This window comes from Haemaphysalis longicornis, unplaced genomic scaffold, assembly GCF_048455015.1.
Source record: "Haemaphysalis longicornis isolate Haplotype H1 unplaced genomic scaffold, Haemaphysalis longicornis Haplotype H1 scaffold_78, whole genome shotgun sequence".
Taxonomy (NCBI): domain Eukaryota; kingdom Metazoa; phylum Arthropoda; class Arachnida; order Ixodida; family Ixodidae; genus Haemaphysalis; species Haemaphysalis longicornis.
In genome coordinates, this window is record NW_027526441.1 from 627,778 (window position 1) to 641,230 (window position 13,453).

Below are 13,453 nucleotides of genomic sequence, written 5' to 3' on the forward strand. Positions count from 1 at the left end.
CGACCCAGACCAATGGGCCACGAACCAGCGCTGCCAATGCTGGAAATATAAGGTATATATTGTATAGCCAGCTTACTTTTTATTTAGTTTTAGCATTTCAACCAGCTCAGATGACTATTTGTTTTACAGGGCTCGCGCAGTACGCGTCCCCCAAATTTCCACAGTATCTCACGTCTAGAAATTGCATTGCTTAGACGGAAAAGCGCTTGCCCATGTGTGGTCGTTCTGCTGATTTTTGTGCTTGTTCACCCAGCGCAAAAAACTGCTCCCTGCATCCTAGTTTTACGCTTTAAGGTAAAGGTTTCAGTTTCTTTTATTTCCTTAGTACCTATATTAACTTCGCGGACTCTTCTACCGCCTTCAATTGGCCTTACATTTTCCTGCTAGCATACCAGTCTGCAAAGCATCGCATGTGCGCTTGTACAGCGCTTGTGTGCAGCGACCTGGACTTGGACATTGATACAGTGTACAAACTAGCAAACTAAACAAAGTCACATTCTTTCATTCACAAACGTGTCGTGGCTTAGTTTCAACTGAGCTAACGAATTGCGACGACACGTCGGCGGCCGGCGGACTAAACGCTGGGCCGAGTGACTCTGTCAGTAGGTCGGCGAGCCGTGCAGTAATGCAGTCAAGCCAAGTCATTTTTTTTCCTAACGTCACACAAAAACTCCACGGAAAATGGGCGAAGATGCACAAAAGACGGCAGCACTTTCGAATTGATTTTTCTACGAAATATATTCGCGGAAACGCACTTAGAGTGGTCGAAATTCCGGACTACAATTTGCGCTAGTAATCCCGTAATGTTTACAAATCAATTCAGTGTCCCTTCAGAGGGAAAAAGAGAGTACAAGTGGGGAAAGCGGCAGGTGGAAACGAGTGCAAAACGGGAATTTGGGCGCGCTTAGCGTCTGGGGAAGGATGCAGAAAGACGACAGCGACGAGCTTCAGAGGAGGCAATGGACACCTCGTCTTCGACTGCGGCGACTTCTTTTTAAACTGACGAAACAACGTTAGTGAGTTCTCGCAGCATAAGGAGAGTTCGACAAGCCACAACGTTTGGTTGGCAAGCTGCGCTTCCGCTGCTCTCGCTTGCATAACCTGCCTAGCCGAGCTGTAAGCCGCAGCCATTTTTTTGTTTGGTTGTTTGCCTGTCTTTGTCTTGTTTTCTTTTTTTCGAGTAAATTTAGTGCGAATTATTGTGTACCCAGAGAAATAATGTTTATCCATGTAACTTCGCCTCGTATAATTATTCAGCTTACGTATAATTTCTTCATTCTTTATGGCACACTTTTTAATGGCTGACATGGTCCGAAAACAATTGTGCGCGCTCCAGATTTCACGCTGTTTTCTCGTCATGGATGTGATATGAACGAAAGCAACTGCAGTTCGAAGGTATAAAATGAACGGCCTGGAGCGATAAGCCGATGGTACTGTTGACAAATGAGTAATTAACTTAAGTGTTTTCATTTACCATAGAGACATACAGTACGCAGGAATAACTGAACCACGCCTAAGGTGCTTGTGGGAACGACAGGCTTGCTTCCGCTAAAAATTTGCACAAACTTCACAGTTTATGACCTATTTTTATAACACAAGCGACGGTCACATTTTATTTTAGTATTTGTAGCCTAAAAAACGTGTTTCGTCCATTATCTCAGGTTACCTATTTTTTTCCAGAGGTGTCCTTCGATTGTGTGACCGTTGAACAAAAAGAAAGGCAAAATGAACTATTCATGCAAAACTGAATGCGAAGCCACCTGCGGGTTTCCCAAAAGACTAGTCATATTGCCCCACTTGCAGTTGCAACGCCCTTGCATAATATAAGGGCCTGTAAATGTACAGGAATTGAAGGCTCCTTTAGTTGTGGTTGAAATTATATCCCGCCAATGTTGTCGTACACTGGCTCCAGCAGCTGCAGGATGACATGAAATTCAGAATTGTTAAACCACGCTGCTCCATGCTTTCTTCTTCTCTGTATTCACGCCCCCATGCTTTCATAGGATACTCACTAACAAGTCAAATACTACCACTAGAGAATCAACCCCAAACACCTAAAATGTATCCCTAAAACTGTTGTACTGGCACCAGCTTATTCGCACTTGTGTAGTCTTGTTATTAAACAACTGAAAAATTTCCTAAAGACCTCGCAATCAATGCGTTTTTGAGGAATGTAATCGACCCTGCGTATTCGTATTTGTTAAAGGCGAGATGCGTTTTTTCTTACTTGAAACTTCCACGCAATGTAATGTTTTATCTGGCGATGCAGTTTCCTTGTGAAACATTTTTTACCCCTCTGGACAAAGTTAACACAACGAAGTTATGTTGTTTATTGAGCCGGGGAAAAAGATGCCACAAACCAAGGCACTATATCTATGGTTTGCTTCGTAACATCATTGCTCTTAAAGAAAATGCGACATTTTGTAGGTCGGAACTTAATTCTTGGAGTTTATTCCACCTTTATCACCGTCGATGTATAAACAATGCAACCAAGTGTAAACAATGCAATTACGCGAAATAGAACAAAAGTCTGGTACAAAACCACTTTCTTGTTCCGTCTGTCAGTACACGACCGCTGACATTTCGGCTTCTCATTTCTTCCCTAGCTTTACCAGAACCGTGCCCCTTCCATTTATTCAAAAGGATTACGACACTCACGGGAAACCATACAAACCAAGCCAGCTGGCTTTTGCACTGACCGCAAATGACGAAAGCCAACAGGAAGGTGACTCCTACAGGCTTGGGAACAGGTTAGGTCTGAACGAAGGTAAAGAAACTCAAAGCGACAATGGTGACGACAAGAAAACGTTGCAGTCCTACAACGAGGCCCGCGACCTTGACGAAAGCTGCGAGGACGAAAGCGTTCCCACAGAACCATCCAGTGAGAACTCTGATTCTAAAGGAAAGAGTCAAGAGACTGAAACAAGCGACGAAGGTGAAGATTGTGAAACAGTGACCCCCCCGGTAACTGATGAAGCAGACACGAAGCCTTCAAGTGAAAGTGAGTCGCAACCACCAACAACAAGTAGTCCTGCCAGACAACCAACACAGGACACCCTCACATCGACCTTGAAAGAAAGCAGTAGCAACGGCGGGTCAAGCAACCAAGGCTCCAGCGAGGAATGCGAAGACGGTGAAGAAGGAAACCGAAAAGGAAGCCGGGAGAGCCGAACTACAACCACGTCGACAAAAAAACCCAAAAACGAAGATGCAAGCTCAGGATCAATAGGTCTAGAAAGTGCAGCCGAAGACATAAATTTTAGTGATGAAGCGGACTTTGGCAGCAAAGATATAACTTGGTAGAAAAACTTGAGAAGTCAAATGACTTTGTATCGCCAGTTTTGTTGTCGTCAAGATGAATTATTCTTACAAAATAAAAGTGTATCGTATTTCTTGTAATTTCTCACGTGTGGACTTTTAGCTTCATCTTTAATAACACCCAAAAACAAACTCACCACATTTGCTTCAAAAAATTAAAGCCGACGCTTTCGTACTATATCGGCCTAAACACCCCCTTTTTTAGCTAACACTCCGTATGCAGCCACAGAACACCTCATCAGTAATAAGTATTGACTTGCTCTGACCAATAAACACAATTCATCTTTTTGTAGCACGCTATATTCAGAAGAGAACGCTACCTGCCATGCCATCTCCCACAACAGAGCATGGAGTGCCCTCCTCTTTTACTCATGAAGGACAAACACTGTGAATCGTTTGAACAGTACACGTTGAGAGATTCCAACCTAACCGGAAATATTTGATAAACGTTGTTTTCGCTTAGTGACTCATTAACTGGATGAAATGATTCTGCGGCCGAAAATAGGTAGAGAATATCCGCGGTGCTCAAAACAATCTCTACTAAAACTAGTTTTGTTGAAGGCTTGTAAGCTCAAGTTCTAACAATGCTTGCTTAAACTGAAACCATGAGTATTTTGCTTGAATCGAAAACTCTCGTCTCAAAAATGAGTCTTCTGGCAGTTTTTTATATGGTCAAAATTTTAACATCAGTGCAGTCCATTTCAGGTTATCATTTTTCAATAACATCTAGCACAAGGAAAAACGATTAGGATAGATTGAAGGTACTTCCAAGCAAAAAACTGAAACTACAGAATTTACAAAATAATCAGAGACAATTGCTGTTACAAAAATGACGATTCTGAAGTTCAAATTGCAGTTATAACGAGTCGATTGTACAGACGGATTTTGAAGCACGCCTTAGTAGGGTTGCACAGAAAAAATTACCTCACTTAAGAACCGAACAAGTTCCGAAATCTTTTTCCATGCGTGCATTTTCTAAATCGCGCTTCAGTCACAAGTACCACCTCCTCTCACAAAAAATTGGCCGCCCTACCACCATGCGAACGTTTATGCCCCGCAAAGCTGTTGTAAACCACTACAAATGGTGATGGAGGAGGACATGACATTTGTAGTTGTCTCGGTGGTCTTGTTGCTTGCAATAGGCTAGTGTGTATAGATAAGGGTACAGAGTATAGGGACTATTTTTTCCCATTGTTCCGTGCCGCCGCGATAATCATTGGTCAGTTATGGTTCCGTGACATTCGTTTACACTGCGATGGTTCATGGGCGCCGCCATTTTTGTTTATGCGTTTTAGTCGGTCAACTCAGGTAAGCTTAGCTTGTCCTGCCGGCTCTGCGGCTGCGCGCGATCGTTCCGAATACAAATCAAACATAACGCGTGTAACCGCATTTCAGCAGCAGAACTGTCTCCAAAGATGCCGTTTTGATGCATCTTCGGTATTGTTGTTAACAGACGACCCGGTCGAAGTTAACGGCGATACCGTACATACGGCAATCTCGCAACATCTATGAACGCCAAAATGACCGCCCTTGCTGACTTGGGTGTCTCAGTGGCGGTACTCTAATACTTTATCTACTGACACTCGGCTTCTCTGGTGGCAAATTCTGGGTCCTGCCTAGCCTGACGCATTCGCTTGGCGCCTAGATCAAGAACTGCTCTATTTGGTGACACTAGTCCGGCCTAACCTTGAAAGATAATCTGCAAACATAATCTTTATCAAGAACACATGGTGGGTGGTACCACTGTTCACAGGTGCCTTATCATTCATAACGCGGTTTCGATGCTTGTTTTGTGGTTTTCTTGAAGGAATTATGAACTGTATGCTAAATGCCTGATTAGCCTGACGCATTAGCACGGCGGGTTACGCCTTGGAGCATTGGCGTTCTTGATTAATCTAGACTAGGGTTTAACTGGCTGACGCAACGCAGGCGATGAGGCCCGCCGTAGTGGAGGGCGCCGGCTTAATCTTGACCACCCGGGGATTTTCAACCTGCGCCGAAATCTCGTACACATGGGCGTTTGGGCGTTTTTCCTTTTTGGCTCCATCAGAAAAGCGGCCTCACACCCCCATACTCAGCAGCACAATGCCTTAGCCACTGAGCCACGGCGGCGGGTGCCTTGACGTTCTTCGCCATGGAGATGAAACAGTTGGGGGTAGAGGTACTGGGAGACGCGCGGACTAGCAGACCCAGCAGACGCGCGAAATGCACCGCTTTTTGTTGCACCAATTTCCTTCTGAGCGGAACGTTCTTGGCTCTCATATCCTTGAACCACATAACCACGGCTACCTCGAAATTCTCGTGAGGGGTGGTCTTGAGGTTATTTTTCTTCGACGCAATTCCAGACGAGGTGGTACACATGATGGCGTCTGTTCCCTTCAAGATTGTTGAAATCGTTCTAGCCGGGACGCCATGGCCTGCGGACACAGGACTTTTCTATTGGTCCATACAGCTCTGTAAAAACAACACTGGATGTTTCGTTTCTTTCTTCTGGCATGGTGCAATTATCTTCTTGGCGTCTGAAAACCAATACGAAATTTCTGCTGCTTTAAAGATATGTTTCTCAAAATACTTCGTTGAATCTGGAATGGCGCTGAATCCATTTCGTTCGTTCGAGTTCATAAAAGCATTGAGCCATATAGGCACCTGCGGGGAAATACCAATTGGTTCGTTAGACCGGGTAAAAAATAAGATCTGGGTGCGTTAAATCGAGGTTTGACTGTAATACGTGGCTTCAGATGATGTGTAATATGATTACTTATAAAAATATTGTTTGTAAAAACAAACCACCTAAAAAATTAACTCTGTCTAGGCGACGCTAGAGTACAACTAAATATTTATTACATGAACACGCAAACACATATGTAAAGCAAACCCTCACCTGGAAACATCGAACGCGCTAAAAATCCGGACAGAATTGCATGAAATCAGTGCTGGCCTACTTCCCTTCAGATGATCAGGTATTTTATCTGACAGGCAGTATTCATGTTATAAATAATCAGTTGAGGACAAGCATCGTCCCCTGCTTCTTCCTCTGGTCATTGTTTATTTTCGCTTTCGCTAGTAACCATCTTTTACAATGCTCATTGCAACTATACGAGCTCTTCGTGCAAACTGAGCTCACTCTACAATTCAGTTACAATTCCGACATTCTTGAATATTTTATTGATGAAAAACTCGAAAACCTTTATGTTGACGTTTCGTTGCAAGAATGACACTACTTTCTTTCTCGCTTATTTGCTTGCGTAGCGAGGCTTTGTTGTTAGTAAAGTGGGAGAGCAGAATTATACTCGTAAAAATATTGCGCGCCTTTACTAGGGGGACAACTAATAGGTTTATGCGAGGTGTAAAACATGTACATCAAGAGCGCAGAAAAACCTATTGTATAGCAATCCTACATTTCATTTATAAACTCATGCAACGCTGTAATGGCGAGAAGAAACAAACAAAACTTTACGTGCAATGAAGTGTATGGTAACTACAATTTTAAAACGAAAAATCTGCAGAAGTTCAGGAAATTCTCTACAAATGCACACCATTTTAGCGCCTCTTGTGTTAATCGAGTTCTTTATCTATGAACAGCCGACTGCGTTGGGCGATTTATTGTTTGAAAGTTGCCTTTTTTTCTTTTTGCCAACTACGCATATTTATGACATAATAGCGATTCATTTACTTTACTCCAGTTTAATAGCATCTACTTCGTCAATTAGGTATTTTTCCTCAGAGGCAATGCGTACTGCAGGATTGGCTCCTTTTCGCAACTTTAGTATTTATGTTTTTATTGGTCACTCTTTTTCCGGCGTTTTATTTTATTCCTCGTTCTTTTGGAGATGTATCAGGGGCATAAGTTCTAGTACGTCAACTCCAAAATTTTTGTTGCATATTTTTTGTATTAAATTATTGTTCGAAATTCCTTTCGACAAAATATTCTTCGTTTACGCAATTATAAGGTGTGAATGTGTTAGTCCAGCCAATTATGCGTTTTTGTGAAAAGTGAGGGGCGTAAATTGGCGGTTGGCCAATTTACGGTATCTGTTTAGTCGTATTTCCAATGCTCTTTTTCGGGATTTTTACTGTTGTCTTAGTTTCTTGGAGGACTTGTAGAAGATGTATATTTTTGATTTTGTCAGTTCATTTATGTAAACTTTTACTGTTCTTTTTTTTATTTTATGCTTTGGGGAAATTCCGTTCGACCAATACTCTACGTTGACGCATTATATGTACTTACAAAAAGCACTGTCCGAAACACTGACTGACTGGCTGGCCGATTCATCAAAAGCAAGCGAAAAGTGGCAGACCTACAAACTTTAAACTTAGGAATTACATTTCTACATAACGTAGGAGCTCGATACGGCGGAATTTTCAGAAATCACACCCCTATCAGAGGGAAAAGAAGAAATTGTGTTTTTCAAATTCTTTATTATCTTGTTCACGCGTCCAGATATCGAAGTTCCTTTGGCGTGTATATGTATTCCGTAAGAACCACTGAAAGTTAGATTTAGTGTTTTGCCCTAACCAACCCTGATGGCGGGAATTTTCATTTCGGAGAAAATTGGGCGTCTTTAAAGATTCCCCAATATACGTTTCAGTGATTGACATGTCCAACTAATTCTTGCTGGTTTATGTTACTGGTACAAATGCGCTAAAATATTTTTAAGCCTTTCGCACCGCTTCGCCTCTGAAAGGACAAAAAACATTTTTTTTATTACTTTCCGGACTGGACGAAAATGTCTAAAAGGGGATGTGAACGTCCAGCCAAACTGCTGTTTAAAAAGGTCTAGAATTTGAGGAGTGCATTTGTGGAATGCACTCCGGCATTTCATGCAAATGCAGGGCGTTACACGGTTGGCCCATTTTTACGATTTTAAATGCAGAGCACGTTAGGGGCGTGGCTTGTCGTCATAGCTCGTTCGCTATCACGCTGTTCGAGGTCAAGCGACTGCCTGAATAAGGCGGCGCAGCTAAATAACGGACCCAAGTAGAGCCCCACGGCGCACCGTAACGGCGTAACACAGTCTCTTCGAAAAGCAAGCGGTTTATATAGTCATAACCGTTCGAAACTCCTCAACCACTGACGCTTGTCATACATCTCCCCCTTGTTATGAGTGAAGAAAACTGCAGGTACATTTGAGGCAAACTCTGTGTATATAGCCGGTATCCCCCGTTTTCATTTTGTTAGGAATTCCCGCTGGGTTGGTTTTTACGATAGTAAGCAAAAACGTGGCCGCCAAAACCGACGCGTTCCAAACTGCGCAGTGAGGCGCCGGCACGTGCGGGATCCCGGTCGCGCTGTTTCAGGCAGAGGGAGCGCGAGAAATGCGAAAACGGAAAATTTGAATTTCATTGGACAAACCTCCGTTCAATTCATCAGGAGATGAGTGAGACAGGCAGGGGAAGAGCGTGATGGGAGGCAGCGGTGAGCCCATTACGGCGCTACAGTCCGTTATGGCGAATCACTACTTTGCGCTTCGGAGATTCCACGTTGGGTGGAACGATTTTTATTTCTGTAGATTTTTCTGCATTTTTGGTTTTCTTTTATTCTGTTCGACCAGTTGTCTTCATTTACGCTATTATCATAAATAAACGTGTTACTTGCAGCAATGATTCATTTCTGAGCAAAGACTTGCGACACATGGTCCTGGCTGTGAGACTTGCTGCACCACCCGGCAGAGAGTGGTGTGCATTAACATTCACCGACGTTTCAAAATAGTTTTGGCATGGGGTACAAATGAGTGAGGATATTCAATGTCGCAGCTTAAACGGCAGTACTAAAGCTGTAAACTTTGGTGGGGGGGGGGGGGGGGAGAGGGAGAGGCATTTTGCGATGAAGTGTTTCCCGGAAACTTAAAAGTGCAAGAAAACTTCTAACAATGCCTGTGTGCTTTTATACGACCAAGATATGTATGACCCTTGTGTTGAAATTACTAAATATGTACATTTTCCGGAAATCGCAGCATCAATCCTTGTCATGTTGTCTGATAGGTTGCGTCAATGATCGGTCCAAAATATTTTAGGGCATCTAAGCACTCCTTATGATGTTATGAATGAGAAAGAATAGCGTTTAATTGTACGCCAAACACGCCGGTGTTGTGCACGCCCCGACGCTTCACAGCTCTTGTTAATGTAGGCCACATACACCCCGCCGATGAAATCTGTCGAGCAATTGTCGCATGGGAGCGATATTCCGTTCGCGTATAGATACAAGTCCGGAATTTCCGGTACGATGCGGAACGTTAACCACACGCGTTAAGTCTACTTACCCTTAAACGACGTAAAAGATACCAAACCACACTTCGTTACAACAAAACGCGTAGAATTGGCCTTCAAATATTTTGGAGGTAAAAAAAATCGCAGTATTTCGAAAAGAACACAACATTGCTGCGGCTGGAACTCAGACCATTCCCTCCAACGCCAGCGATCCTACCCAAGGCAACTGGCTGAAAAACGAGTTCTATTAGCACTTGTTCAAAAAAATAGGAATGTTGCAAACGACCCAATAGGGTGGCACTGAGTGCGTACAGGAAGTGCAGGGGCTTGTGCCTATCTAGGAACGGAATGTCTCCTCGTGAAATGCTGCACGCTCGCTCTATGCGCGGAAATGACGTTATGCCTACAGGGGCAGCTGTCCAGCGGGGTACATGGGCCCTTTAATTATCCTCGTCATAATTTTTCTGTGACGTTTTCATACTCTTTCGGTTACTGTATACGACTGACAAGCTTCGTGAATCACCCTTGTTAGCCCTACGTATACGCCGTACACAGGGACGTGCTTCCCAACTAACCTTATTCCTACTTGTGTAATTGCCCTGCTCAATTTATTTACTATGTCCGTCTTTAGTAAGCCAGCATAATCGAACTGGGGTGTCGCGTGATTCCGAACTTGTCTCACAATTTAGGGTACTGGGGTTCGACTTCGGGGAGGTAGAAAGCTTCCCCAATTGTCTGTTTAATTGATTAGTTGCCTTTTGTTTATATTAGCTTCTGTAAGAAAGGGCGGTCATTCCCAGCATTCATTGGCGAGCTTCTAACCTATTCAGCAGTTTGCCTTTTCCTGTGCCATGGACGCCTGATTTTCGACCAACATAGTTAACGAAAGCTCCCGCATTAAAATGGCGTGTGCTTTTAAAACAACCAAGTAATGCGGCGCATCTAGCCGTTTTTATCCTTTTTGCTTTCAGCCGGTGTTGTTTTTTTTTTTTTGTGGACGAAAGTATCGGCTTTGTACGAATGATTGCTACCATCAGTATGCCAGGAATTTGCTTCCTTATTTCAATCGCACGAACGTAAACGGGATAAATAATTCTGCTGTTCTAGTTTACCGAAAGCAACATGTCTAAAGTAAACGCTTTGTGTATTTTATAGCATGCACACTATACTCATATCTTTCATATCTTTTTTTCAGCTATGCCGAAGGAGCACCGGTTTTAGCCGTTCAAAAAAAAGACATCCCTGTCAACAAACTGCATAAAAGAGACCTCCACCAATCTGAACAAAGTGCAAAACATTATGGCCAGGATTTGAGAAGCATAGACGAAGATGCTCTGCTTGCAAAAGCTGATGCTAGAGGCACTGGCAGTGGAGACATTACTGACGAGAGTCGGGACAGCGAAGCAATCTTGCAAAGCGGAGACCAATCCGCTTCTTCCGTACAGAGCTTTAGCGAGTCACAAGACAGTGAAGAGAAAAAGCCAACTGAAGATGATGAATCAACTCTTGATAGCGTACTTGAAACCTCACAGCCCGAAGAGGATTGCGACGATGAAGAAAACAAGGGCTCAACCAGCAGCACGCCAAGTCCAGTTTCCGTACAAAATACCTTCGAAGACACAATCGCACCCACCCGAACCGAAGAACCAACCGAAGAAGATGTGACGACAAAACCTGATGACGGCTGTGAGGGCGAGGATGATGAGAACGAGGAGGAAAATACCCCACGCACTCCCCCCAGCAGCACAGAGTCCAGTGGATCAGATTCACAAGGTGAAGGAAGTGACGAAAATCAAGACTGTGAGGAGACCACGAGCCCTAAAACTCCTGAAACCACTCGGCCAAGTAGACCTACCACCACAACCAGGCGACCGACGAAGAAACCAAACAAGGATAACAGTTCGGGCTCATTTAACGACAGTGACCCCGACGGAGTCGACTTTAGCGACAGTAATAGCCTTGAAAGCAAGGGAATGAGCACGGAGTTAAGCGATCAATTAACCGACTAATTGGGTATGATGTGCACAAAGCCGTACGACGCTAAGGGTGTAGATGTTACTTTCGAACGATGACTGAAATATAGAAAATATTATAAACACATAGCTGTTGTTAATGCGTGTACTTATCACTAAAAATATACTTACTTCATGCACCGCCTTCCACAGCACTCCTATACCACGTAAACATACCGAGAACCCTCACAACTGGTAACGATCTACCGCATATAGGTACACGGCTTGTTCCAACCGCTACTCTTTCTGGCAACAGGATGGGTTTTCAACTCTCCCGTTCAGGATTTAGGCTGTATTACTCGCAACGCACTCTCTCTTAACCCAGCACGCACTCCCTACATCAGCACTGAACAGTGCACACTGTAGTCTTGCAGAACCAGTGAAAACCACCTAAGCATGATTTTATTCTTCGTGGTTTCCAATGTCATTAGAAAACCTCCTCGGCAACTATATTGTTAAAATAAAAAGCTAATGCATGCGAAATTAAGAAGTGGTGAAGTGTGGTCAACGCTATGCGTCGGAGTCATAAAACAACGCTTTTTCCAAAGTAGCGACCACAAACGTGACCTCTTTGGTGATTTTCATCAGCAAATATAAACGCAAAGGGCATATTACTGAACTCTATTGCCGATTTGCTAGAACTTTCTGCCTGCATTTGCGGCTGAAATCAATCTCACTGCATCCTTGGACAGCTCCGACACGCCGATCTTACCGTGAGTGATGGGACCATATCTTACAAAAAATGGCGCACAAACTTACGGGACGAAACAAAGGTGCACAACACAAGCGCTGACTCCCAACTGATGGTTTGTTGCAAAGAAGAAAGAATTTCCGCAACAAATGTGCACATGCGTACACGCGCTGACAACAAAAGGCTATAAGGAAAGCGCTCCGCATAAAAAAGAAAAAAGAAAGAAGTGAAAAGAGAACGTGTGCGCACAACGGCCGGCAAATCCTTTGAAGAAGGAGCTGATGATACGATCTTCATTTTTCGTAAGACATGCTTTACCAACTCGTCCACCAACACTTTGCCAACTCGTTTTGGTCACGGGTTCAATTACCGGCCGCGGCGGCCGCTTTCCTGATGGAGGCGAAAAGCAAAAACGCCCGTGTGTACGAGATTTCGGCGCACGTTAAAGATCCCCAGGTGGTCAAAATTATTCCGAAGCCCTCCTCTACGGCGCGCCTCATCGCCTACGTTGCGTCTGCGCCATAAAACTCTACAATCAAGATCGTTCACCTTTCACTTTTTCTAAGGAACCATCAGCCTACTTTGTTAGCTGATGTATATCACACTTTGCACCAAAGGATTTTCCACCGACGGCTTTCATAGATTGTCTGCACAAAGATATATTCTAAACAACGCGTAAACAACGCGGGGATCGGAAGGTCATCTCGGTACGATAAAGTACCAGCCTTGGCGTCCTTGCAGCAGTTGCGTAGATGGGGCACGCTGCGGAATAATTTCCACCACCCAGGGATTTTTAACGCGTGCCTAAATCTCGACACACGAGCGTTTTCGCTTTCCACTCCATAAAAAAAATCCCGGGCCCTCTTAATGAACGTGATACTTGGTGAGTGGCGACGCATTCAGTGTATAAGTGTATTCTTGGCGCCTTGGAGTTTTTGCCAACGGAGATGAAACCGTTGGGTGGTAGAGGTATAAAGCTCTGCTGTAAACGTCCGTAGTCTTTGAAGCACCGAGCTCTCTAGCGTGAGGCGTCAACGAGTGTCCCGGTGTGTTTCAGTATGCGTTACTGAGCGCTCCAGCGCGAGGCGTAAACGAGTTTCCCAATGTTTTAGTGCCGTGACTACATGAGACGAACGACGATTGCGACGACGACGACAGGAGACGCCAACAGGCCCAGACCCTAAGGGGCTTCACACCCACGGTGTATTCACACCTAAAAAGCAGC

At 44.1% G+C, this 13,453-nt stretch overlaps 1 protein-coding gene across 1 annotated transcript in view; it reads left to right on the plus strand.

Moving 5' to 3' along the window:
• LOC144148125 (uncharacterized) overlaps positions 1–11,627 on the plus strand; it is a gene marked incomplete at its 5' end in the record, with an annotated part of 74,543 nt that extends 62,916 nt beyond the window's left edge. The window contains one exon of the mRNA XM_077679712.1: positions 10,721–11,627. Within this exon, the coding sequence (XP_077535838.1) occupies positions 10,721–11,534 (814 nt within the window). The remainder of the gene's footprint in view (positions 1–10,720) is intronic.
• Between the last annotated feature and the right edge of the window lie 1,826 nt (positions 11,628–13,453).